The sequence below is a fragment of the Petromyzon marinus genome, chromosome 51, assembly GCF_048934315.1.
Source record: "Petromyzon marinus isolate PM22_M1 ecotype Great Lakes invasive population chromosome 51, UKy_Petmar_22M1.pri1.0, whole genome shotgun sequence".
Lineage (NCBI taxonomy): Eukaryota > Metazoa > Chordata > Hyperoartia > Petromyzontiformes > Petromyzontidae > Petromyzon > Petromyzon marinus.
This window is the reverse complement of record NC_133717.1, coordinates 14,499,871-14,527,125: the sequence shown is the minus strand read 5'-3', so window position 1 is coordinate 14,527,125 and position 27,255 is coordinate 14,499,871. Positions and strand designations below refer to the sequence as shown.

The window sequence follows — 27,255 nt, the reverse complement described above, 5'->3', positions numbered from 1 at the left end:
GCTTGACCACCTGAATGTGGACTTGCAGTCGTTGCTCTGCATCTACATCAGCAGCCAGACGACAGAAGACTACCATCGCTACCATCACTAGCATAGTTACCATCATGATCACCACCATCAGCACTATCGTTACCGCCACCATTATCAGTGTTCATTATCATCACGTGACGGCTAACGAGGCCACCGCAGTCGGCGAGTGAGCGCACTCCCCACGTGTTGCGAATCACGTGGACCAAGGGCATTGTGCCATCGGAATTGAAATGGGGGCAGTCCCCCCCACCACCACCCCCTTTCCCCCCCCCCCACCACCACCACCCCCTATCCCCCCCCCCACTACCACCCCCTATCCCCCCCCCCACCACCCCACCCCGACGCTACGGAGCTGATTGGCAAAACGCGTCTGCACAGAGCATCGAGCTCCCAGCCATCCCACACAAACACGGACGGGAGTTGCACAGTTCGACAAGGCACGGATTTATTATCTCGAATGGCTGTGTGGCTGATTGGGTGATAGGGCAAGCGGGCGATGGGGCAAGTGGATGAGTGGGCGAGTGAATAAATGGGTGAGTGGGTGAATGAGTGGGCGAGTAGGGTTTATCGAAGCAGCTGCCGTGCTGAGAAATATCGCAGTCTTCCCAGGACTGACTGCGTGGGTGAGTCAGTAGATATGTGTGTGGGTGACTGGGTAATTGGCCAAGTGGGTGACTAAGTGGTTGAGTGGGAGAGTGAGCGGGAGGGTTTCTCTACCTGTCCTGGGGTTTCATAGGATCATCCCCGAGTTAAGTAGGCAGCTGCTCTCCCGGGGAATATCAACGTTTTCCAGGAGTTAGTGGGTGAGTGAAAGAGTGGGCGAGTGGGTGAGTACAACATACATACAAAGACTGGACTATTGGGTGAGTGGGTGAGTGGATATCTAGGTAATACGGTTGCCACCCGTCCTGAATTTCCCATGATCATTTTCTTGATGAAGAGGAGACTTGCATCACAACAGCGGCAGCGGTGACGACGCATTGCTCGGGACAACGCGTTCACCCGTCTCCCTCCCCTCTTCCCCCCCATCCCGAGATCCACTCCATCTTCCTCTTCATCACCTTCCTTTTGCTGTGACACGCCGCGTACCCTTCTTCAGCGCATGAGGTGGCGACCCTGGGTAAACCACAGGGCAGCGCCGACCAGTCCTTGTGTCCGACGCCGGTCGGCGTGACCCCCACGGACCCCGGGCAGCAGCGGCGGCCACGGCAGGCCGGTCAACAACCTGCCGGCGGGCCCCGGTTCGATTGCCTCGACGCCGTTCGTTGGCAAGTGTGGGTGACCCCAACCTTTTCCTAAATGTCCGGCCTGACGCCGCGCCGTGGCCTTTCCGGCTGTCCGGCTCAGGGCCCCCCCCCCCCACCCGCAAGCATCTCCACGGCGCAGCACGGGGCAGCACGGGGCAGCACGGGGCAGCACGGGGCAGCACGGGGCAGCAGGTGTGCCGTTGGGGCGGGGGGGGAGGCAGCACACGGCCCGTCACAGCTCCTCCAGCTCCTCCTGCAGGGAGAGCCCCACCGGATTCACGTACCGCTCCTGCACCCCCAGGGTCGTGACGTCTTCGGTCAAGGATAAACACTCAAAAAGGGTGGCGTTTTCAACAACAAAAAATCCCAACACAGGACCACTGAGCACGGGCGACCGTGGGTGGCGTTGGCCCTGGATAACCTCTCCGCGTTGTTGGCCCGTCCCGGGCCTCCGTGCGACCGCGGTGCGCGCGTCACGACTACGGTGCGTGCGTCACGACTGCGGTGCGCGCGTCACGACTACGGTGCGTGCGTCACGACTGCGGCGTGCGCGTCACGACCACAGTGTGCGCGTCACGACCGCGGTGCGCGCGTCACGACTACGGCGTGCGCGTCACGACTACGGTGCGCGCGTCACGACCGCGGTGCGCGCGTCATGACTGCGGCGTGCGCGTCACGACTACGGCGTGCGTGTGTCGCGACCGCCGCTACGAACTCTCTGGTAGGGCTCAGACCGGCAGTTTGCATCGCAGACTCTCGAACCAAATGAAGCATCACCTCTCTTCCTGCTGGCAGTAATGCTGACGCGGCATGCTGTCTCTGCGTGTGTCCTGCGTCTCCATGTCCCGCATCTCTGTCTCCTGTAACTCCATGTCCAGTGTCTCCATGTCTCTGTGTCTCCGCGTCCCTGTGTCCCACGTCTTTGTGTCCCGTGTCTCTGCATCTGTGTCCCGTGTCTCCGTGTCCCTGTGTCCCAAATTTGTGTCCCTGTGTCTTGCATCTCTGTGTCCCGTATCTGTGTCCCTGTGTCCCGCATCTGTGTCCCGCATCTCCATGTCCCGTGTCTCCGTGTTCCATGCCTCTGTGTTCCATGCCTCTGTGCCCCGTGTCTCCGTGCTCCGTTGAGCGAGGTGTAGCTGAGCGAGCTGTGATGCTGATGACGTCGCACCACCGTTGTGCATCGCCCCGCACAGCGCAGAGCTCGCGCAACGGGGGAAATCGCGACGCATTTTTCACTTTAATTTGTGTGTCTCTCCGCGTTTTTGTCGTCATATAAATTACTTGACTAAATAAAACGGACAGAAATAATCCCGCCTTTACCATAGTTTTGCACAACGGATAACGCAGCATGGTCACAGCGAGGCTTGCACCCCCCCCTCTAACTCCCCTCCCCGTGCTCCCCCCAACAACAACAACAACCACCGTTCACCACTAAGTGGTGGTGACATTACACCAAGGCGCTTGTGCCGTGCTAGGTGCACTTTGAGCCCAAAGGCCCGCTGGCAGACCCAGGTGCCATGGGTTGGCTGACTGAGATGACTGGCACATGCACCACCTGTACTCCCCACTGTACCAACTCTCTGCATTCTAGCCGCCCCGGCGATCCGGTCATTGTTGTGAGCGTCGCTCCTCTGCCCTCCATTGTTGCTGGAGGACGACTGCCTCCAACTGCCCAGTAGCGTCCTTCACGAACCTCCTCCACAGAGGCCGATTTTCACACTGCTGGTACCAGTTATCAGCAAGTCCAATCAGCTATACATCCTTCTGTACCACATCAGTCCATCTCTTCTCTAGCCCATACTGCACTCGTTTAGCCACCTTCCCTAGCATGTTGGCCCCCCACCCCACACTACCATGTTCCACTTCCCCACACCCGTGCCCACCCCCCCCTGCAGGGTCAGGATATTGAGGGAAGTGGAAGTCGGAGCCCATGGCTGTGGACATCATGGCCCCAATGCTCCTCCGCTCCCCCTCCCCGAAGCAGCAGCCGTTGGCTTTGTCCACAGCGCGCACCACGGCCCGCAGGCTCTCTGCGTCCTGCACTCAAACACACAAAGGTCCCCCCCACCGGTCTATAGGCCACGCAGACCGTCGAGGGAAGTGCTGTCAGGACGCAATAGAGGCCGAGTCAACCAAGGGGAGGCCCAAGACTGGTTCAAATAATCTTCACCGGTGTTGGTGGGCGTGAGCGGAAATTGGGTCGTTGCCGCGTTCATAGCGCGGCGTGCTGACCACTTCAAAATACATGTGTATAGCTTTAACAGACACTTGGGGAAAGTGCTGTTGGCGAGCACCTACGAAGGCAGGCACAAAGCACGAGGGGGGTGCCGACTCGCCTTGTGCCCACGGGTACACCTGCCGTTGGGGGGTGCCCTTACAAACCTGTTGACATGCGATGTACATCCATCGCGCTCTGAGTCGCCCCGGTGTGACGGAGGGCGACCTCTATCAAATACCTGTATTATGGATGATATTGATCGCGAAAGCCTACGTGTTAAACTGACAAGCCATCCCTATCATAGTTATCATCATGATGATGATGATCAGGATGAGAGCTCGAACCTGAACGTTGAGAGGAACGAAGGACACGAGGCTGTAGGACTCCACCATCTCTATCAGCCCCTCGTTGAGTTTCTTGTACTTCCTGAAGAACGGATCGTCAGCAAGATACTGCAGCAGGTAGGTCATGTCCATCACCTCCGTGTAGAAGTCCAGGTTAAAGGCTACATCACCCCCTCGCCACACACACAATGCACACATGTACCACACATACCACACGCACGCCACATATACACCAAACATACCACTCACACCACACACACACACCACGCGCCACAGAGACCACACGCCATCATAAACAGCAGCAGCATGGTAGTATGGCGGTGACACAGCGAGAAGCGCCCGGGATAAACACGTGCATACACAGTGCAACTGGTATTGGTCAAAAACATCCCAACACCGAAAAATCCCTTGCATGTCACTCAATTGGGATCACACGGCAAACAGCAGCAACATTGCCCCCCTACTGTGGAAACTCAATCAGAATCAGAATCTTTATTTAACTGGAGGGATCCGATGAGCTATAAAGATATTTTTCACAGATGTCCAGTAGGGGCAGGTAAGAAAGTTACTTGGCAGAACCCTCCTGAATAAGAGTAAGGCTTTCCTGCAGGGTCAACACACGGAATCATAATGAAAATGAAATAGCTACTGCCAGACGAATCTGTGAGAATTCAATACTTCGGTGTGGCCGTTAAATGATGAGCATTGCTCTCAAAAGGCAGAGCGGGTGGAAAAGTGCTGCCCTCCGCTGTGAGGACCAGAGATTAACTAAGGAAGGAGGGATCTCAAAGGTAGATTTGAAGCTTTCGTGACTGCAAGGATCCATACTCTTTGGTTATATTCGGTAAAGTCACGTAGGTAAAAATAAAACAACAAAAATCACGACGTTTCGGCCACAACACAAGTGGCCTTCATCAGGTGAAGGGACCGTACTGTCACGAGGACAGCGTTGGAATGAAGACAATCAAGCCCAGGTCGCGTCCTTTAAGCTGTGTGGCAGGAAACAAAACGCTTTGACAAAGGAATTAGCATAAAATGCTCATCGAGTACCGACACGGGGGGAGGCGAGGGGGAGGGGAGTTTACAAATGTACAAATGTTGGTGTGAAGGGAAATGTCCGTAAAGCAACGTAAAGGACCGGCACGGTGGGGGGAAGGGGGAGGGGAGTTTACAAACGTTGGTGTGAAGGGAAATAAGCTGCTGTGAAAGTTTGGTATATCACTACTTGGATAAATATACTGTACCATTGAAAATTAGTTTAATGTTTGGTATGATTTAGAACATATTTTCAATGATTGCTTAATTTGAAACCATCTTCTTGGTTGAAATTGTGTCTGTGTTTGTAAATCTGAATTGCCTCGTGGATAAATCTCTGATGATAACCTGTGGGTTTGCAAAGCACCTTGGTATCAGAGAAAACTATATCGTGATCACCCACAGCGTTGTAACAGTGGTCAGCTATGGCAGAAGAATTCGTTCTGCCATGTCTCAAATCTGATTTTTGCTCGCGAATTCGGTCAGAGACATGTCGTTTCGTCTCCCCGATATAGCAATCACCACAGGTGCAGCTCAATTTGTAAACCCCGGGGTACTGTAAGTCAGGAATGACATCCTTCACGGATGGGATCAGGTCACGGATTTTGTGTACTGTATTGAACCGGACCAGGATCTTGTGTTTGTTTAGAATTTTGGAGATCTTTTTAGTAACGCCTGCCATATATGGTAGTGTGATGGTTTTGATCGGAGTATCAAGTGGTTGTTTCTGTATGGAGGGAGAAACAGCTTGGCGGATGGTACGGTCAGAGTATCCGTTTCTCTTGAGGGCCAGGTGTACATGTTTTAATTCACTGGTCAGGTGGTGTTAGTCCGAAATCCAATGAGCCCTGTGGTATAACGTTTTGATGAGAGAATTATTTTGAGCTGGGTGGTGGTGGGAATCAGGTTTCAAGTAGGAATATGTGTGGGTGGGTTTCCTGTAGACAGAATGTCCCAATGAGCCATCAGGTCTTGAGAGGAGGTCTTGAGAGGAGACCTGATGGCTCATTGGGACATTCTGTCTACAGGAAACCCACCCAGATTCCTACTTAAAACTTGATTCCCACCACCACCGAGCTCAAAATAATTATCTCATCAAAACGTTATACCACAGGGCTCATTGCATTTCGGACCAACACCACCTGACCACTGAATTAAAAAATAACGCCTGCTATATATGGTAGTGTGATGGTTTTGATCGGAGTATCAAGTGGTTGTTTCTGTATGGAGGGAGAAACAGCTTGGCGGATGGTACGGTCAGAGTATCCGTTTCTCTTGAGGGCCAGGTGTACATGTTTTAATTCACTGGTCAGGTGGTGTTAGTCCGAAATGCAATGAGCCCTGTGGTATAACGTTTTGATGAGATCATTCTTTTGAGCTGGGTGGTGGTGGGAATCAGGTTTCAAGTAGGAATCTGTGTGGGTGGGTTTCCTGTAGACAGAATGTCCCAATGAGCCATCAGGTCTCCTCTCAAGACCTCCTCTCAAGACCTGATGGCTTATTGGGACATTCTGTCTACAGGAAACCCACCCACACAGATTCCTACTTGAAACCTGATTCCCACCACCACCCAGCTCAAAAGAATTCTCTCATCAAAACGTTATACCACAGGGCTCATTGCATTTCGGACCAACAGAACCTGACCAGTGAATTAAAACATGTACACCTGGCCCTCAAGAGAAACGGATACTCTGACCGTACCATCCGCCAAGCTGTTTCTCCCTCCATACAGAAACAACCACTTGATACTCCGATCAAAACCATCACACTACCATATATGGCAGGCGTTACTAAAAAGATCTCCAAAATTCTAAACAAACACAAGATCCTGGTCCGGTTCAATACAGTACACAAAATCCGTGACCTGATCCCATCCATGAAGGATGTCATTCCTGACTTACAGTACCCCGGAGTTTACAAATTGAGCTGCACCTGTGGTGATTGCTATATCGGGCAGACAAAACGACATATCCCTGACCGAATTCGCGAGCACAAATCAGATTTGAAACACGGCAGAACGAATTCTTCTGCCGTAGCTGACCATTGTTAAAACGCTGTGGGTGATCACGATATAGTTTTCTCCGATACCAAGGTGCTTTGCAAACCCACAGGTTATCATCAGAGATTTATCCACGAGGCAATTCAGATTTACAAACACAGACACAATTTCAACCAAGAAGATGGTTTCAAATTAAGCAATCATTGAAAATATGTTCTAAATCATACCAAACATTAAACTAATTTTCAATGGTACAGTATATTTATCCAAGTAGTGATATACCAAACTTTCACAGCAGCTTATTTCCCTTCACACCAACGTTTGTAAACTCCCCTCCCCCTTCCCCCCACCGTGCCGGTCCTTTACGTTGCTATACGGTCATTTCCCTTCATACCAACATTTGTACATTTGTAAACTCCCCTCCCCCTCGCCCCCCCGTGCCGGTACTCCATGAGCATCATTTTATGCTAATTCCTTTGTCAAAGCGTTTTGTTTCCTCCCACACAGCTTAAAGGACGCGACCTGGGCTTGACTGTCTTCATTCCAACGCTGTCCTCGTGACAGTACGGTCCCTTCACCTGATGAAGGCCACTTGTGTTGTGGCCGAAACGTCGTGATTTTTGTTGTTTTGTTTTTACCTACGTGACTTTACCGAATAGAACCAAAGAGTATCTCAAAGGTAGCTCAGCGGTATCTGCTTCTGCGGGCCGTACTCTAATAACATGGACGGGGGTGGTGTCGTGTGAGATTCCTGAATCGATACCTCATCTCGCGACACCGTGATGCCGATACCGCGATCGAGGTAACGTCGGCGGAAAAATAAAAAAATAATTTTGACTTCACTTGGCCACCCACCCCTCGTGTGCCATGCTCGCTATCCAGTGCCCTCGAAGAGAGAGACAGAGAAAGACGGAGCGACTCCGAGGAGTGAGGAAACGGCAAGGCAGCAGCCAGGTGGTAAGCCAGTGCTATCAACATTGCCAAAGCTCTGTGGTCCTCTATATATAGTAAGAATGTTTTTGGCCAATGACTGTGTATACATGTGAGGGGAAACTGGAACACCTGGAGAAAACCCACACATGGGAAGGGGATAACAACTCCTGTACAGTTCGAACAGATGGATTAGTCCGCACTCGCTGTACCCGGCTTCTCCTGGTGAGGCCAGAATATGTGGCACCTCCTCGACACCCACGGGTAGAAGACAGATTCGTCGCAACATTCGTGCGGTAATCCACCAACCCTCGCTGCTGCCTCCACAGCGCCAGACTGCAGGTCATGGGCGTAGCCACCACTATGACTGCCAGGCTGCACTGGGGACATCCGTGTGGTGGTTGTGCGGTGGGCGATGGGCGCAGGGCTTTGAATCTTACCCAGAGGGCCCTGCGTCTCGATGAGATCCACCTTGGAGAGGACGTTCACGTGCGGCAGCTCCACGTGCAGCATGGCGGCCAGCGCCGTGCACAGCACCGACACAAACTTGCCCGGATCGCTGCAGTAGTGCGAGTCCACCAGGTGCACGGCACACAGCTACAGAGAGGGACACGCGTGGAGAGGTAGACTCAAAAACAGAGACACACACACAGAGAGACTTAGAGAAAGACACGCAGCTCCATAGACACGCACACTCTCGTGCCCCTATGTGTTATGTGTGTATATATGATTTTTTTTTATGCGAGCAAACAGCATTTGCCCCAAGAGTATATTAAGGCTATACTGGGGATCTTTGTCTTTTTGTCTATGTATATTTATGGGGAGCGGTAGTACAATGGTTAGCGCCCTGCGCTACGAACCCAGTGACCCGAGTTCGATTTCTGCCCACGGCGAACACCAGTGATGGTTAACTGAACCGTTCCTGGGCCTCCCCTAGGTCGACTCAGCTTATAAGGAGTGCCCAGTCCAGTGTGTAAACATCAGCACTAGGGAGAGCAAGGCGGTCAGGCGTGGTGCTGGCTAACCACCCCCTCAGTGTACCGTGCCGGCCATCATAGGTGCACGCTAACAGCACTTGCCCGAAAAGTATGTTAAGGTTATATGGGGCACCTTTGTCTTACGTGTGTGTGTATATATGCGTGCATGTATTTGTCAGTCAATCCATGGCACCTGGGTCTGTCCCGTGACCTCCGGCCGGCGGTCGTTCGACACTTCACGTGGCCTTAACGTGCACATAGCCTGGCACAAGCGCCATGGTGATGTCACCGCCACTTAGTGGCGAATGGCGGTTGTTGTTGCATGTATTTGTTCATATATGAGTGTATACATGTATGTGTGTGTACTTGTATGATGATGTGTTGGCTATGTGTTGGATACTCGCCCCGACTGGACATCTGTGAAAAAGAGCTACATAGCTCATCGGATTTCTCCGGGATAAGTAAAGATTATGATTCTGAGGTGTGTGCCAAGTGACACCCTGAGTGTCAGTGCACAGGCGGTCCCCACCCCCCTGGGATGAAACTCACGCGCAGATCCCACTTGCCGAGTGTACCGAGGACGTTGCGCACGGCACCGTGGTGAGAGTAGAGCTCCACCTGCAAACGGCCACGCAGCACGGGGGAAACTCCACGCGCGCGTGTGTGCGTAGTGGCGACGTCATCACCACTTAGTGGCGAATGGCGGTTGTTGTTGTTGTATGTGTAGCGGAACAAGCGGTGGTGTACCGGTTGGCGCGCTGTGAAACCAACCCGACGACCCGAGTTTGATTCACGCTCATGGCCAACACCAGTGACGGTTATCTGAAGCAGTCTTGAGCCTCCCTCGATCGTCTCAGCCTCAAATGAGTACCTGGGGCGTTGTGTAAACATTGCCACTCGGGAGACAAAGACGGTTGGGCGTGGTGCTGGCCACCCACCCCCTCATGTGGCGTGTTGGCACTCCTCCAAAACTTGGCAAGACCCTCTAGAAAAAATATCATTCTACTCAGTGAGGCTCTCCTTGGTACACAAGAGTAATATAATTACATTTCACCCAAATTAATCATTTTTCTAATTTGGAAAATTGGAACTATGACACCGGAAAACATGTCCTACAACTCTTTTTACACGCTTTTATTTAACTCTGTTGTATCCTCGAATCTTGTAACTCAATTTTTACCCACTTCCCAATGTGGTATCGACTGCAAACTTGGTATACTTATGTCATACTGATGACAATACTATATTCTATCATAAAAAATATATACATTTTTAAACATTATTTTTTATATGTTATGTTTCGGCTTGGGTCTAATTGTCCACGCTAAACTGACGTTGGCTGTAAATCACCACGGTCCCTTACGTTGTGGCAAGCTTCTGGCCCACTTCCTGGAGTCGTGGAGTTCTGACATTACTCGTACGGTACATTTTATTAAAGCGTGTTATTAAAAACGTTTAAAAAATATTACTTATTAGAATAAAGGCACGGGAAATTTAACATCGACTGTGAAGTGGACAGCGCCGTAGTATTCATGGTGAATGAACACCGCAGTATTAATCAGGGTGGCCGTTTGTCTCGACCGTGAAACCTCCACAACAATCGGCAAACGCTTGGCCACATCACCAACCCGGCTAAGACCGGAATCACTCCCTCCAACGTCCGTGTCATGTCGTGTTGCATAGATCACCCCTTCACTCGACCCCCTGGTTCACTTAACGTGCGCCTCCAAGACCCGTCTGTTGTACCTGACCCGGGCAGTCGAAGAGCAGGTAGTGACCAGACAGAGCCTTTAGCTTGGCATGGAGCCAGTCCACGTTCGCCTCCAGGTACTCCATGCAGTAGATGAGGCTTCCGTTGGGCCCCAGCTTCAGGGTGTCCATGACATCACTCAGCGTGACCAGCTCCGAGATGTCCACCGCGCAGCTGTGGGATGACACATTCCGCACCTCCGATTAGCACGGTTGGCTACGTACAGTGTGAAAGAAGTTTAACATACAGTACGTACATCCATAGAGCTCAGATTACAAATAGCATTGCTTCCAGGTCACCAAAGATGTTGCCCTCTCGATTGAGTTGCAGTCGAAACGTCGTGAGAACTTTATTGTTTTATATTTTTATTATTTTATTGTTTCCCTTCTACGTGACTTTACCGAAAGAACCAAGGATATAAAATACCTTTCTGAAATGATTTATCGTAATCAATGCCGGTTTCCAAGAGTAATCAGCGTGCACGCGTGCAGAGCGTCCGTTGAATGTTTATGTATTCGCTTGCAATTACCACAAGCTAGTCAGGATAACCTCACAAAAATGGACAATTAGTTAAAATGTTGCTGTTCACTATTCGTACAATTATATTTATCAGAAACACGTTGAGTCGGGCAAGGGCGGTTACGGGGTTGAAACACAATTCTGGTACAGGTTATCGGCAGGTCCGCCCATCATCCTTGCAGCCACTGTCCCAGTCGCCAAGAAAAGGTTGAGAGAACCACTGCCCGACTGGACCCTGCCGCTGCTGCCGCCGCTGCCGCTGTCACTGCTGCTGCAGCTGCTGCTGGTGTCGCTGCTACTGTTACTGCAGCCGCTGCTGGTGTCGCTGCTACTGTTACTGCAGCCGCTGCTGGTGTCGCTGTTACTGCTGCTGCAGCCGCAACCGCAGCCGCTGCTGGTGTCGCTGCTACTGTTACTGCAGCCGCTGCTGGTGTCGCTGTTACTGCTGCTGCAGCCGCAACCGCAGCCGCTGCTGGTGTCGCTGCTACTGTTACTGCAGCCGCAGCCACTGCTGGTGTCGCTGCTGCTGTCTTGCCTGTAGGGGAGGCTGTCGTTGGCCGGGTCCAGGTTGATCACGGCGACGGGGCGGCCGAGCTCCGTGGCCAGGAGCCTCTGCACTGCGCCGCAGTACGTGGTCTTTCCCGAGCCCGGGGGCCCGATCACCGCCTGCCCGAACCCGCCCAGCCTCCCCAGCCTCCCCGCCGCGGGGTGAGGACCGAGGGGCCCGAGGTGGCCGGGGGCCCCGTGGGGTTCATCCTCCCCGCGTCCCGCCAGCGCGACAGGAGACGGCAAGTTCGGCGCTATCAAGGCGGCGAAGAGACGCGACAGTTGCACGACAACAGCCTCGGTAACGCGCAACAGGAGCAGAAATGTGGTGGTGGTGGGGGTGGAACAAAAACCCCGCGCTTAGCGGTGGCGCTGCGAGAGAGTTGTGAATCTGCCCCCACTGGGGGACCGGAGCTCGGCGGACTCGGTCCGTGCGCCGTGCGTCGCCGCTAAATGTGGTTCCGGCCATTTTGCGTCCGGGCACCGTGATGATGATGATGTCGCGTTGCCCGTGGAGTCTCCCTGTAGAGTTTCGCGGCGAACCAACAACAACAGCAGCCGCCGCTCGCCACAAAGTGGGGGCCACGTCACCAATTCGTCTGTGCCAGGCTAGGTGCACTTTGCATACCTGCCAACCCCATATCAGTGCCCTACCTTATTTCAAACCAATTCAGACCTTCTTGGTCACCCCGTGTCCCTTATAAATCTCCACGTTCATCCGACAGTCCCATCACAAGAAAGAAACACAAACAGATAAAACATTTTTTTCCCGTATTGAAATGGCTGAACGCCGTATTGACCTGAAAACTCAATTACCCTGTACACAAGAATACGGGTAAACTGTATGGGTTGACAGCTGTGACTGCTGGCAGGTCACAGAACAGACTCAGCAGGTGCCATGGGTTGACTGGCCGAAATGACTGGCAGATGCACCACCTGTGGCTCCCCACTCTGCCAACTCTCTGCGTTTTATCCGCCCTGGCGATCCACTCGTTGTTGTGAGCGTCGCTCTTCTGCCCTCCCCTTGTTGCTGGAGGACGACTGCCTCCAACTGCCCAGCAGCAGCGGCGGCGTCCTTCACGAACCTCCTTCTCCACAGAGGCCGATCACAACACCGCTGGTACCGGTCATCGGCAAGTCCACTCAGCTGAACAGCCTCCTGCGCTAGAATCTGGACGTTTATCTCACATGGGTAGGTCACCCATTGGTCCAAGCAACCCTGACCGTGCTACTGATAAGACGCTGAATGTCGAATGCGGCCCAGGGTTTTGCCTTGGTTGCTTGTACGTTGAACCAATGCTGCTGAAATTGTGCACTCCGCAAGAAGGCGGTTGTGGCTGATGGGATGTGTAAAAACACAAATGTTCAGCAGCGGGAGGCGAATTGTTGGCTTGTTGATGTTGCTACAAAGTGGCCTCGGGGCACGTAAAGGTACGGTGTGTAAACATCGCCACTGGGGAGACAAAGGCGGTCGGGCGTGGTTGCAAGCAGCGGCTGGTGGGGGCCGTTTGTGAGGGGGCCGATGGAGCCGGGGGGGCCAGGGGGGGGCCGACGGCGCGAGCAGAGGGAGCCGACACTGACTCACTCACACATCATGCACTGACTCACTCACACATCATACACTGACTCACTCACACATCATGCACTGACTCACTCACACCATACACTGACTCACTCACACATCATACACTGACTCACTCACACATCATACACTGACTCACACATCATGCACTGACTCACTCACACCATGCACTCACTCACACATCATGCACTGACTCATACATCATGCACTGACTCACTCACACCATGCACTGACTCACTCACACATCATACACTCGCACAACCACTGACCCATTCACTCATCATACACAGGCTCACTCATCGTGTGCTGGCTCACTCGCACATCATACACTCACTCACACTGCCGCTGACTCGCTCACACATCATACACTCACTCAACCTAATACTGACTCGCACATCATACGCTGACTCGCACATCATACGCTCACCCATACTACTGCTGACTCACACACATCATACACTGGGAGTGTCGTGCTGCCAGCTATGGCTGCAGTTTTTTGTACGTGTTATGTATATCGTTTATTGTTAAATTTAAAATCACAGTTCCTATGATTACTGTTGTTACATTGTTTTTATAGCTTTATTTTGGTGATTCGAAAACATATGTTTAATCTAAATTGTCTTATGGTTGTTGTTGTTGGCTTGCACCACATTGATTTTTGCACACAGCGTTTTAATACGTTTTTTTTTGTGTGTGGAATATTTGCTGGTTTATTCCAGGATGTTTCTGTTACGCGTTGTCGCTTTAAGATGTTCTGTGTTCAAATTTTGTTTGTTGCGGTTACACCAGACTTAAGAGCTGCATGGCTCACAGGGCTATACCTAATAAATGAAACTTTAAACTTGAAAACGAGTCCACCCACGTGTGCCGTGCCGGCCTTCATAGGTGCTCCTCGCTAACAGTACTTGCCCCAACAGTCTGTTACAGGTTAAACGGGGGATATTTGTGTTAACTCATTTGTGAACTCATGTGTAAAACATACGCGTGTGTGTATAAATATATTCACCTGTGTGTTAACCTGCGCAAGTGTTCACCTGTGCGTCTCTCATTGCCCAGGGGGCCCGGCGCAGTGACCCGCGGGGCCCGCCAGGAGGTGCCCACCAGGAGGCGCCCGCCAGGAGGTGCCAACTGGGTTACAGGCCAACAGTGCCCCCCTCACCCCCCTCAATCCACACAGACAACATTGCAGCTCCGTCGACCGCTCAGAAACCGCGTTATAACGGGCGCTTGTGTTCAAAGTGTTCCCTAATGGAAGAACCGCGTTATAGCGAAAACGTGTTGTGAACACCGCGCGTTAAGCAAGGACCTGATTTTAAATGTGCGCCGGCTCGGCGCACTAAGGGGGTGGGCGGTCAGCACCACGCCCAGCCACCTTTGTCTCCAGGTACTCACTTGAGGCTGAGTTGACCTAGGAGAGGCCCAGGACCGGTTCAGATATTCGTCACTAGTGTTGGCCGTAAGCGGGGATCGAACTTGGGTCGCCAGGTTCGAAGCGCGGCACGCTGACCGCTGCACTACTGCTCCCCATATGAGTTAACACAACAACTGCCATTCGCCACTCAGTGATTGAGAGGTCTGGGTATAATTGAAGAAAAGTGGCGATAAGGTGGAGAGAGGCAATAGGGGCCGAGGTAACGTTCAAGGAGGAGGTCGAGTGTGCCGCTCTCCGCACCTTTGGAAGATATTCGCGCTGGGCCAGCGTTGGCGATTTCCGAGTCGTGACTTGGCCAGAGCCACCTATGGAGGGCGGCTGCTAATGGTGGTTGAAATCGCCTGCGAATGCCGATGGGTCACGTCGGGGAGATGGCAAAGTTGGGCCCGAAAATGTATTGATGGAAGCTGATGAATGTGTTTGGCGGGGTGGGAGATTAGGATGAGGGAAAAGCTGTGTTAGTTCCGGTGATGAGAGATACCCACTTGGACCTCGAAGTTGAAGGTGGCGAACGTGAAAATTGGCAAGGTTTTATCGTGAAGTGTGCACTTGGTACAGCGGCTAGTATACTGCCATGGTGGTTGGCCGCGCATGCAGTGTGAGGGAACTCTGTAATCTCAGGGGGCACCTTGGGAAGTGACGGCTGGTGGAAAACGGACCTTGGTCCAGGTCTCGAAGATGAGATGAATATCAATATGATGGTCAGCGCTGGCATCATTGTCGTACATCCGAACTGTAGAGCTCATATCCAGTTCGGTGGCTGCACATTTAATAGTTTTAAAGATAGTACAGCAGTGGACGTTGATGTCATGCATGCACACGATAGATTTGGAGGCTTTTTCCAGATAGGTTCCGTTTTATTCTCAACCTCCAACTCGAAGCCTTCACAAAAATGTCACACTAAGCGTGTCCAACCTACTACTAAATTATTTGGTTCTTTCGGTAAAGTTACATAGGTATAAAATAAAATAAATCACGACGTTTCGATTGCAACACAAGCAATCATCATTAGGTGGGAAAACCACAGCAAGAAAAAACACAAAGAGTATGGATTCCTGCAGTCACGAATGCTTCAAATCTAGATTACTACCAAATTACCAACTACCCTGCCGAGTATATAGGAGGGCGTGGGTTCGAGCCCAACCCTGATGCCTATATATATGGAATTTGCATGTCTCTCTCTCCCCGTAGTTGTGGATTTTTTTCAGGGTCATCTGGGTTTTCCCTCCACACTTAGAAGCATGTGTTTAGAGTATTTAGCTAATATAAATTTCCACGTGATAAGCCAATTCGTTGCGCTATCCTTTGTGGCCAGGTAGCTTCTGAAAAAGAGCTATATAACTCAGTGGGGCTTTACGTGACTTTACCGAAAAAACTAAGAATATGAATTACTGCAGTCACGAAAGCTTTAAATCAAAAAATAAAAGTAGTTGAAAGTTTTATCGTAAAATAAAAAAGTATGTTTTTTTAAATCAACCATCTCCTAACTAGAGTGCCTCACCCTTGCCACAATCAAAGATCAAATCATCCCATCTCCCAGACTTCTGCCCTCTACAGCCTGCCTACCCACCAGCGCATTCTACTGCACTGCACGAGTCAACACGATCACTGACATCCTAGCCTTCATCGACTGGCTCCATTCTCGCATGAGTTGGCCTCGACATCTGCCCCTCTTTTTTACATATTAAACCACAAGCTTTTAATTGAATGCATTGAGTATGATTTTGCCCATCAGTGGCACAGCTCCACAGCAGTTCGCATCACACCACTGCGACAGAAGATACTCCCATCAAGGTTGGTAAGTCCTCGATTCCAGTTGCTACATCACCTGTTCACGCTCTCTCACCTTTTCAGGCTGGCACACGACGGACTTTGTTCTCTGCCTGTGATCGAACAATGCGGCCAATTTGCGAAATATGTGCCCCTTAGAAATTGTTTATTATTACGCTATGGGCCATTTTTTACAGGTATCAAGATTATGAAAAAAAAGGCTGACCCAACTCGAGATATTCATGCCTCGATATTTGCATAACATTTGTGCTGTTCGGCTTTTGGCGTTGTTCTCCGGTCGAACACCAGTAGCGAGGCAAGGCCACAAACGAGTCTCTCTGGTATAGGTTAATACATTTCAAATAAAATGCATACATTATCGAAGCATGTTCGTTTGCCTGTTTTACCACAAGCGCGTGTGGTTAATGCAGACTCGATGCCGTGCATTAGGTGTGTATTTGGTTTGAACATGAACACCCCCCGTATTATTATTATTATTGCCGGAAAGGGGTTCTAAAGCCTATTGTTTTTTTCATCATTCCTATGCTGTCGTGAGTTGATGGTGATGATGTTGACAGTGACGATGTTGATGAGGATGCTGTACGCGAGTCGCCTGGTTGATGTTGTAGAAGCAAGATGAGGTGAAGAGGCCCAAGCCCACCACTGGGGGCAGAGGTGCGGGGGCCCAGTGGGGGAGGCGAGAAGTGAGCGACAGAAACCAGCGAGGTGAAAATAAAAAAAACGTAACACAAATAAAATGACAGAGAAAGGATAAAAGGATGCAATGGGGATCTGAGAGGAAAGACGATGGATAGAGATGTTAACCACCTCGCCTGGTACACATGAGGTCGTGGGTTTTATCCACACCCTTACGCATGCTCTATATTTGGAGTTTGCATGCTCTCCCCGTGGTCGCGTGCGTTTTTCTCCGGGTCCTCCGGGTTTTCCCTCCACATTGAGAATCAACATCACGCGTTTAAGAGTATTTGGCTGCTATACATTTCCACACGAGAAGCCACTTTATTGGGCTCTCATTGCGATAGCCAGGTCGTTTCTGAAAAAAGAGCTATACAGCTCAATGGGGGTCTTACCTGGTAAAATAAAATTGTTTAGTTTTAGGATAAAGCAAGAATAGGCAAGGAGCGAGTAACGTCACAGCAGCCAAAAGCGTGCGTACCTGTCAAGCCATACGGTTTACCTGAATTCTTGTACAGGGAAATTGAGTTTTCAGGTCCATACAGCGTACAGCCGATTCAGTAAGGGCAACAATGTTTGTCTATTTTTTGTGTTTCTCCCTTGTGATGGGACTTTGAAGCATGAACGCTGAGATTTATAAGGGGCATGGGGTGAGCAATAAGGGTCTGAATTGGTCTGTAATAAGGTAGGGGTTGACGGGTATGAGAGTGTGTGGCGCCGTCTCAGCCAGACACGCGAGCCCCGGTGGTCTTCAGCCGCGAAGGAAAACCTCCCACTCACACAGAATTCACAAAATGTTTTCAGATTTCCGTTTTGACACCACCCCCCGCCCAAAGGTGCTAAACCAAACCTTTTCATTTTGAGTCGGGGCACTCGGCAGGGGAAGGGGGTGCACGGAACCACCCGGCCAATACACAACTATACAAAGCGTGAACCATCTTATTGTTTATTAATCGTGTGACAGCCACGTGACTTTGACCAAATGTGGAGGCTTCCCTAAAATTGCACACATCCGCTAAAATTCTACAAACGTACTGGCCGTTTAAACCGGACAAATCCATCACTAATTGTTTCGGTCACGAACACTCGACTGCATCTCCAGTGAATACATCAGGTTAGGTGACTGGACAACCCACTTTATAGTACCATCTTATAGCCTCGCATTACTGTATGTACATTGTCAATGATTGCCCGAGGCAGCGGAAGCTTTTGTGCCAAGCCGTACAGTTGCGACACTCAACTATTGCCCATGAACAAATATCAACTACTTCCCTAAGCTGAAATACTGTAAAAGCATGGCCATAGTGTACCAATTCGCCTTAAGAAGAATGGAACCAAGATAACTCGTTATTTTTTTTCCTTTAATGCCACCTGGCGCGTTCAGCCTTAATTGTCTAGGACGGCCACTGTGTTTATACGTGGCTTTATGGGTTTTCCCAACATGCAGTCGAACCTATTTAATCTCGACACATGTGTGTAATTTGAAAAGGACCCACGACTTGCCACCAGAGTGCACGCTTTGCATTGTTTTCTAAAGCACGTGAACTACTATTCGAGTTATTAGGTGTAAGCACTGCATTCCAACACTGAGATTTGCTACGTGACTGCATCTCCAATTTGTCGTCCTTCCCTTGCGCCTATGATTTTGCAGTTGGCTACGTACGGAATGCGAAAGAAGTTCAACATACGTACAAACAAGTTACAATTTTCTTACAAACTGTACACTTAAATGCACGTGCTTGTTCGGCTATAAGTTTGCATCAACGCGTATCTCATTAAAATAATCATCCTATCCTGAACACAGTAAAAGTCCATTGGGAATTTAACGTTTTTTTGTACCCCTTGGGCGTGTTCCATCGTGTGTGTTGATTGGCGACTTGAAAAAGTCACCCCTTGTGAGCCAGAGCGTCCCCATCCCCCACCCCCCTCTCAGCTCTTTTTGCTCAACACCAGGTCAACATCCACATGAGCGGCACCCAGTCATTTGACGAGAGAGCCGAATACGCATGGGCGGGGGGGACAGGTGGGGTTTCCACGTCAAATGAATGAGCTTCAGCGGGGAAACGTGGCACGCAGCTGTCGAAAAGCACTGGGGCTGTGCCCGCTTTCAGGAGGAGCCCTGCCTCTTCTGCTGCTGCTGCACGCGGATGCGCTCCAGCTGCGCCTTGCACTTGTGATGGTAGCTGGAGAGGCTCTTGGTCTCCTCCATCAGCTTCTTGTACTCCTGCACGAGCCGTGACGCGTTCTGCTGCTCCTTCTCGTCCTGTTCCAGCTCAGCCACCAGCTCCTGCCTGCAGATGCCGAGCCGCACCACGGCACCACGTCACCACGGACGCCAGGACGTGTGAGAAACGCCCGCGGCCTGGCCTTCATGGGCACAACAGCGGGCTGGGTACCTTTACGTCAATTACATTCCCATTTGTTTTATTTTATTTGGAATTAAATGAAGATGTGACCCAAATAGCCATTATATCGTAAACATGACGCCAGACTGTCCGTCTATGGATTTCCAAAGGGAATTTGACGCTTCAGAAATGATAGACAAAACATGATAAAAAAAGGAAAGTGCATTACTCTGGCACTCAGTAATGACACTGCATTGTCATAATGAATATCAGTGATGTCACTGTATGGTCAAAACTTCCATGTTTTTTTTTAAGAATGCCATGAATTAGTTTATAATTCATTACGCACAATCCACTGAGGAAGTCCATGAGGAGCTTTGCCCAAATGCGCTCTGGTGGGGGCCGTGGTAGTGGCAGGTAGACCGCGCGTGGGGAATTCCCTTGTGGACCACGGTGGCATCGGTCAAGGCACTCACTTGCGCTGCATCAACAGGGCGATCTCCGTCTGCACCTTGAGGTACTCCTGGGCCATCTTGCAGTGCTGCTGGAAGACTGCCATCGACTCCTTGGAGGTTGGACATGGAGCCAGAGGCTGGACACACACACACACACGTTGCTATTCTATTAGCCTGGAGTCCCCCGAGTCAGAACGTGGGTGGCAGCACGCTGAGCACAGTGAATAATGCGTAGCTTAGCTAAGCGAGGAGGATGATGGGTGACGGAGAACAGGGAAGCGCCAATGTGCTTGGCTATTCATTGATGCTGCATTTAGCTCTGGAGCTTGGTACCCATCGGGGTAGTGTGGCGTACACAGTTGTGCTTATGCCCAGCCACACACAAGCTATAGTGATAGTCCTGGCTGCATGGAATACATCATTGCTTAGGTTTTAGACCAGGCCCTTTGGCCAATGTTTTTTTTCTGGAAATTGGCTTTATTTTGGCAAGTAGTATGCGTGTTAAGCCTGCTGTATCTTTTCATAAAAGAGAGGCTTTTGGGTTAGATCGCGTACATATAAATGTGCTGTTAAACCCGCCACTACCTGACAACCAATTAGTAAGGTTTGTCACATAAACAAGACATGCCAATTCGTTACTAGTCCAGCACACCGGTGTGTTGGAGAGTAAACCCACAACATTTGCAATTCGAGTACTTACGTGACAAACCTTACTAATTGGCTGTGTTGGGTGGTGGGCGGATTTAATGACATTTATATTTACGCGATCTAACCCCAAAAACTTCTATTACGGATAACATAGTCTGAAAAGCTCGACTACGTGTTAAACTGCTGTATCTTCTCACGTTAAAAGCACAACATCCGTCATAATGCCAAAAGAACCGTGTTAAATCCGTGCGAGCGTCGGCACCGCCTGCCCTGCCCCGCGGGACCGGGAACGCACCGCCCTCACCTGCAGCTGATGGTCCAGGGTGAGGTAGGCCATGGGAATGGAGTTATCGGAGCCCATGGTGTCTGCAATGGAAACCACGATGCGTTTAGCCACCCGTCGCATCGGGGAATACAGCCCCGCGCAGCGCCCTTGCCACAGCACGCCGCTTCAGAGCCTGACTGATGGTCAACTCGGCCCATTGCGCCTTCAAGGTTTATATGAAAAATAAGTGCCACTTTTGCACACTGTTATCAATAATAGGACCGAAACGGGAGGAGGGTTTCTCCACAACTCTGGCCGTCGCCTGATGATGCTGGTTGTTGTAATTACCAGCGAAACGTCATGGTAGTCGAATGGCAAATGATGTGGGTTTAATCTCCAACACACTGGTGTGCTGAACTAGTAACGAATTGGCATGTCTTGTTTACGTGACAAAGCTTACTAATTGGCTTTGTCGGGTGGTGAAGGGTTTAACGACACATTTATATTCACCCGATCTAACCTAAAAACCTCTATGTATAATATTGGTCGCGAAAGCTTGCTACTATGTATTAAACTGGTTATCAATAATTGTAAGAGACAAAAACAATATGAACGACCCCAGTGTCTAGCGGAACCGTCGTTCGGTGGACTGCGTCTCCCTGTGAGTGGGCCCTGACCTGTATAGTCGTCGGGCGTGTTGGGGATGCTGCGTGCCCCCACGCCGCCTGTGATCATGCGCACGCCCGGACTCGACGATCGGCTGCTGCTGCGACTCCCCTAGAGTAGACGAGGAGTGCCATGCGGACCCAGAATGGGCACGGGGCATGGTCACGTGATAACGGTTTCACACACCTGTCAACCCATACGGTTTACCCATATTCTTGTACAGGGAAATTTAGTTTTCAAGTCCATGCGGCGTACAGCCGTTTCAATACGGGCAAACAAAACATTTTCTTCTATTTGTTTGTGTTTCTCCCTTGTGATGGGACTTTGTAGGATGAACGTTGAGATTCATTAGGTTGACAGGTATGGTATCACAGGCAGATGCAGACGATCAGATGAATACAGCCTTACTCGGTCACACAGTCAGACAGGTGAATACAGCCTCGTGCAGTCGGACAAGTGATACGCAGCATCACACATAGCCAGGGACAACTGGGAAGATGCAGACAGCTACACTCACAGACACGGTAAGGTGCAGACAGACTACCACACAGCCAGATATTTGAGTGTGGTGACACATTTGCAAAAATGTCTCTGAATGTGCCAATTGACCTGAACTCACAAGATATTAATTTGAAGTAATGTAACAGAGGAAAATCTGTTTGCTCAGCGTGTTGCCTAAAAAGCATCAGCAACAACACGCTGATGATAATTACAGGCAAATAAAATAAAAGACCACGTAGGTTTCCTCACTATCTGCAGAGTATTAGTCTGAGGAAATACACATGCAACGCATAGATAATTGAATGTAACAAAAAATTAACTGCAGATGCTCGGAAAATCAGTGACCATTTGTCGTTACCACCCGACGTGATCAAACGCAGGTGCTAAAATCGTAGACGACCACGGAAGAGACAACCGGTGACAACGTGATTACTGTCTTTTACAATAGAATAACGATATAAATAATATGTATCACTAAAGTCTCACTGCCCAATGACCCAATCACCCTGATTGCACCTCATGTCGTCACTACACGGAAGCTAAATGCAGCCGAGCTTGGACCGTGCACAGGTCATCATTTGGGACTTCAGAGCCATGTCGTGGGAAGCAGAGGACAGTGCAGAATAATTCATTGTTGTACTGTACTTTCGTACAGTATGACATTGCCCGATTCATGGGCAATATTACCAACATCTACCAAACCTCCACACTGGCTATTAAGTGGCTCGATAACCTCGATATACACACATATAACGTTCCAAAATGTCATATTTCCTTCCGAAAGAATGAGACCTCCGTGCTCATGTGCCTATGCCCCCGCCCCCTAAGCCACACTGACCGGTGTGGTGAAGGTATACTCAAATAACCCTCCCACGACCTGCACGGTGCAGGTCGTGGTTTATTATTTTTTAATCGCCTTCCGTCGGCTCCGCGTTCCGTTCCGGGCCCACAGACTATCAAGAGGAAAGAAGCCGTCTGGGCGATGCGGCAGCTGCCCTCCTACTACGTGTGACGGCGAGCGAGAGCGGCACCTGGTTGGAATCGGGCCCCAGCGTAGGGAGGTCTTGCACCGAGCGCCGCCACTGATCTGTCGATGCTGAAAGCGGGCAAAGAGAGAGCGGACACGGACACGGCACGCACGCGGGGTGGGGACACGTAGCGCACAAGGGGTCGCACAAGGGGTCGCGCACGCAGGACGGCAAGCGGTGCAGGACACGAGAGAGAATTGCGCGTGAAGCACGCAATGCACAGCGGGGCGGTGCAAGCGTGCTCGCGGAGGCACGCGTGGCGCATTACACATGCGAGGGATGCACGGAGGAGCATCGTTGAGCGGCACACGCAGCACAAAAGGCGCACAGAGGGGGCGCGCACGTACAGCACATGAAGCAAGGCAAGCGGCACGCAGCACAGGCAGGACACATGGCGCACAAGGGGCACGTGGGGTCACGGCATGCAACACGCACGTACGCAGGACACAACCACGTGCACGCAACGCGTGACACGCAAGGTGGCGGTCGGGATGCGGCACACGGAGGATAACAACAACACGCAGCGCAAGGCACACGCGGAACGCAAAACGTACGGCGCACAACAGTCGGGATACGTGTGGCCGTGCGTGCGACAGACACAGAGCACGCGCCGTGCATGCAGCATGCAGAGGAGACAGGGGGAGGCGTCACACAGCACACAGCACACAGCGTCACGGTCAAATACATGTCATAACAGGGCGCAGCATGACAACACCTAATTGCGCGTTAGTTAACCCACACAGCAGGCCACGCAAAAATAGGCAAAAAAATAAATGTTGGTGTTTTATAAATTTTTCACAAATTACTGTAATGCCATTAGACGATATAGCCAAGTGCAATGTTGTAAAATAACAGTTAAATCATGGCAGCACTTCAAACAATGCATTCCTTCAAAGATCGAGCCTACTCAACCACTAATCCGTACCCTTAGCCGTGCAAACAAGTGGTTTGCTCTTTTCCTGTATTCCAAAAATTAGGCCAAGAACACTGATCACGGGCAACTTAAATCGAACTGATGTCCTTAAAAAGGGGGGAGGGGACTGCGTTGGCAGTGGTGCAAAAGGACAAATCAAACACTGCCTTTGATGCCGACGTTTTTGGCGATATGAATACATTATAAGGCAGTAGTAATAATGATTTGCGATATAAAAAATATCTAATAATTTTGTATGGTAAAACAGATGCACTGCACCTTTGTTGGGCTGGTGGCTGCCAAATTCTCCGCGATACTGACCGAGTAATCTGGCATGGGCATTAGCCCCTTGAGCCACACGGCCGTTTTAAGCTTTAAATATTAATATTGAAAGTTCTAACAATTTTAATTCTTTGCAACGTGCAGAATGCACTTGCCGAAGAAGAACGTGGCTAATGTTTCCTGGGATTTACACCAAAAAGCTCCGCCGATCGCTGGTCGCCAACATGCCAGCACACAGCCGAAAGGCTGGCAATGCCATTCTTTACCGCATCGATACATTAATTGCTGGCAACGAGCAACATGGACTAGCAGAGTTGTGGGCAACTTGCGGCCCCTGGAGCCTCTCGTGGTGGCCTGGTCTCAGTGTGTCCGAGGTGATGCGTGGGGTCGTGATCACCTCCCAATTAGCACGGTTGGCTACATACGGTGCTAAAGAAGTTCATACATTATATCGATACTTAATAATGCAATTAACTATGCACTCCTCTACCTGTGCCTCACACACAGCTGCCACATTCATCAGTCTGTGTCAAGTTATGGCGAATTCAAGGACTCATTTTGAGCTTAACACTTCATGCATTAGTAAATTTACATATTATTTAAAATATATATAAAATGTCAAGAATAAGCATGTAACAATTCACTCGTCAGCGATCCAATATGTTGGCATGTTTTGGGAGTCAAGGTTCCAATCGTAGATGGATTTTTATGTATTTATTGTTTTTATCGTCTGCAGTGTGTATTGTAACAGACAATTTGCAGAAATTGCAAACGACCGATGCTCACAAAAGTGATCCGGCCGCACGTTTCGTGAGCCTTCCAATTTATTTGGATCGATTAATCGATGCATCATTACATGACTATTTAACCCATTTATTTAACATCCAAATAATATGTGCACACACACACACAAATGATCCTTATGGCGGTACCCCGGGGTACCAAATAATACAAACTGGCTGAGGCAATGAAATAATTTATTTCTAGGACACTTTTTTCCAGGGGTGTTACTTCACTCCGTGACTGGGGTACCAATCAATCCGAAATCAGTGCTACTCCGCTATGTCGAAACGCCGCGAAAACGATTGCGCTGAAACCCTGAACGCTCGTACGCACCATGGTGGTGCATCGTGAGTACAGCTCGTCGAGATGAGTCGATTGCCGCGTCGCCGACCATCAACAGACTCTTCACGAGTGCATCACGGAGACTACGCGAGAGCCGGGGTACCATGGTACGTACCCCCCGGGGGGATACCGCCATGAGGTTTACATAGTTATTTGCTCTAAAGTATAAATGGACACAATTGTCTTGCTTTAGGAGTAAAGCAAAAAAATATATTATTAATGTGGACATTTGACACAACACCGCTTCCCCAAAGCAGCACTCAATGCACTGAAAGATGCTTGATTGAAGGCAGAATCAAGAATCAACCTTCCCAGGTGTGAGGCATTGAGGGATTTTGTGAACGTTACAGATCAAACCTTAGGTGAATCCTGCAATCGGAAATAATTAGAAAAAAATCATTATATTTCATGCACACACACGCACGCATGCGTAGACAAATGTGACACAAATGTTAAACTTCTCAAACAGTGACTGGAAGTTCTATCGGAGTGGGCGGGGTGGGCGGGGGGGGAGGCGGAGTGGGCGGGGGGGGGGGCGGAGTGGGCGGGGGGCGGGGGAGGCGGGAGGGGTTTCAGATTTCACTTGCCACTGATGCGAGTCGTGGTCAGGAAGCAAAGCCCAGGTATTTGGGTTTACAGCGCAGTGTGGCTCCACTTACTAGTGAATCAATATTCAAGAGGCCACACTGCGAGACATTTCAGGCTGCTTGGACAGATTGGGCTGCGAGGTTACTGCAGTTTGGTGGGCGTAGTAATTAATCAGATGATTTTATCATTTGTCAGCTGATCGTTTTCAAGTTCGACGTTTGGTATGGCGTCTGACGATTTATTGTAATCTTTTAACATCCGAGTTTAGAAAAGTAATTCCTCAAAATTCCATTTACAGGGCAGCTGTCGCAGGAATCAAGCTGTGCTCTCGGTGAAAATACTTGGGCGTATAAGTTCCTCGGTGGCCCTGCACCCCTAGATAACAGGAATTACTTTCAAGCCTCCCCTAACATAAGAAGATGTGTTTATGAAACCAGACAGTACACATGTAAGGGGACAGCACATAACGCATTGAAGAGAATCATAATTAGCACACAGGATCAGATCAATCGTCCGCAAAAGCACCACCGCACGTCACCTTTGGGGGTTTCTTTTTTAACTTGAAGCGGTCAAAAAAAATTGTCCGTGTAAGTTACGCGTGCCCATTTAAGATTCTCCCACAAAGCGGTGATTCTGACTGCAGTGCGTGGACTCTGACTGTCCACTTATGATTGTTCACCGAAATTCCTCACCACAACCACTGTGCGCTCAGCTCCAGTAACACCCGCACCTCGCCACAAAGCTGCCCATTCCCAACGCACACGCTCGCACACCGCTTCATGCAAATGTGCCGCATTTTGCTGTGCACTGGCAGTGTTGGGGATTAACACCTGGTCTCGTGACTCACAGTTGGGTTTATTTTACATTCAATTCAGTTATTTAAATAGATGACGTTGGGTGGAACTGATTTTTAAAAGGTAGGGTTAACGATTCAGCCAGTCCCGCTATCAACTATCACATTTAAACGTGCAATATATTTGTGAAATTACATAACCGTCAAGCCTACATAATGTGCATTTGTTGAAACATGTTCTAACCAATCATATCTTCGAGCTGAATTAAATGTTGCTTAACAAGTAGGGAGCTTACGTTTGTCATTTATGTTTGTGCAAACAAAATTTGGGTAGTAACATCTGTTATGGTAAATATTTGTATTTAATTAATGTTGAGGATAATTTCAATACTATAGTGGACTATGACAGCACCAGACAATGGCCTATTCTTGAGAATGACATTATAACAGGGTTCTAAATCTTCTTTGGCTGAAACGTCGTGAGAATTTTATTGTGTTATTTTATTATTTTATTCTCATTCTACGTGACTTTACCGAAAGAACCAAAGAAGATGAATCCTTGCAGTCACGA

At 49.9% G+C, this 27,255-nt stretch overlaps 2 protein-coding genes across 5 annotated transcripts in view; both read right to left on the bottom strand.

Moving 5' to 3' along the window:
• Nucleotides 1–450: 450 nt before the first annotated feature.
• Nucleotides 451–15,337, bottom strand: GPN2 (GPN-loop GTPase 2). The gene is made up of 8 exons (XM_076074880.1): nt 15,238–15,337; nt 11,585–11,957; nt 10,527–10,704; nt 9,330–9,398; nt 8,244–8,400; nt 3,840–4,000; nt 3,184–3,314; nt 451–1,582 (listed from the first exon to the last, which is right to left on the bottom strand). Exons 1-8 carry the CDS (start codon nt 15,335–15,337, stop codon nt 1,510–1,512), a joined length of 1,242 nt encoding a protein of 413 aa, XP_075930995.1. The 3' UTR covers nt 451–1,509.
• Nucleotides 15,338–18,007: 2,670 nt separating this feature from the next.
• The window catches only part of MAP3K7 (mitogen-activated protein kinase kinase kinase 7), a 32,893-nt gene continuing 23,645 nt past the window's right edge, over nt 18,008–27,255 (bottom strand). For all 4 annotated transcript variants that reach the window (XM_032973625.2, XM_032973624.2, XM_076075010.1 and 1 more), the window contains 5 exons: nt 22,987–23,051; nt 21,466–21,565; nt 20,828–20,889; nt 19,897–20,012; nt 18,008–19,366 (listed from right to left, as the gene is read on the bottom strand). In XM_032973625.2, the coding sequence (XP_032829516.1) occupies nt 19,183–19,366; nt 19,897–20,012; nt 20,828–20,889; nt 21,466–21,565; nt 22,987–23,051 (527 nt within the window). In that variant the 3' untranslated portion in view covers nt 18,008–19,182. The remainder of the gene's footprint in view (nt 19,367–19,896; nt 20,013–20,827; nt 20,890–21,465; nt 21,566–22,986; nt 23,052–27,255) is intronic.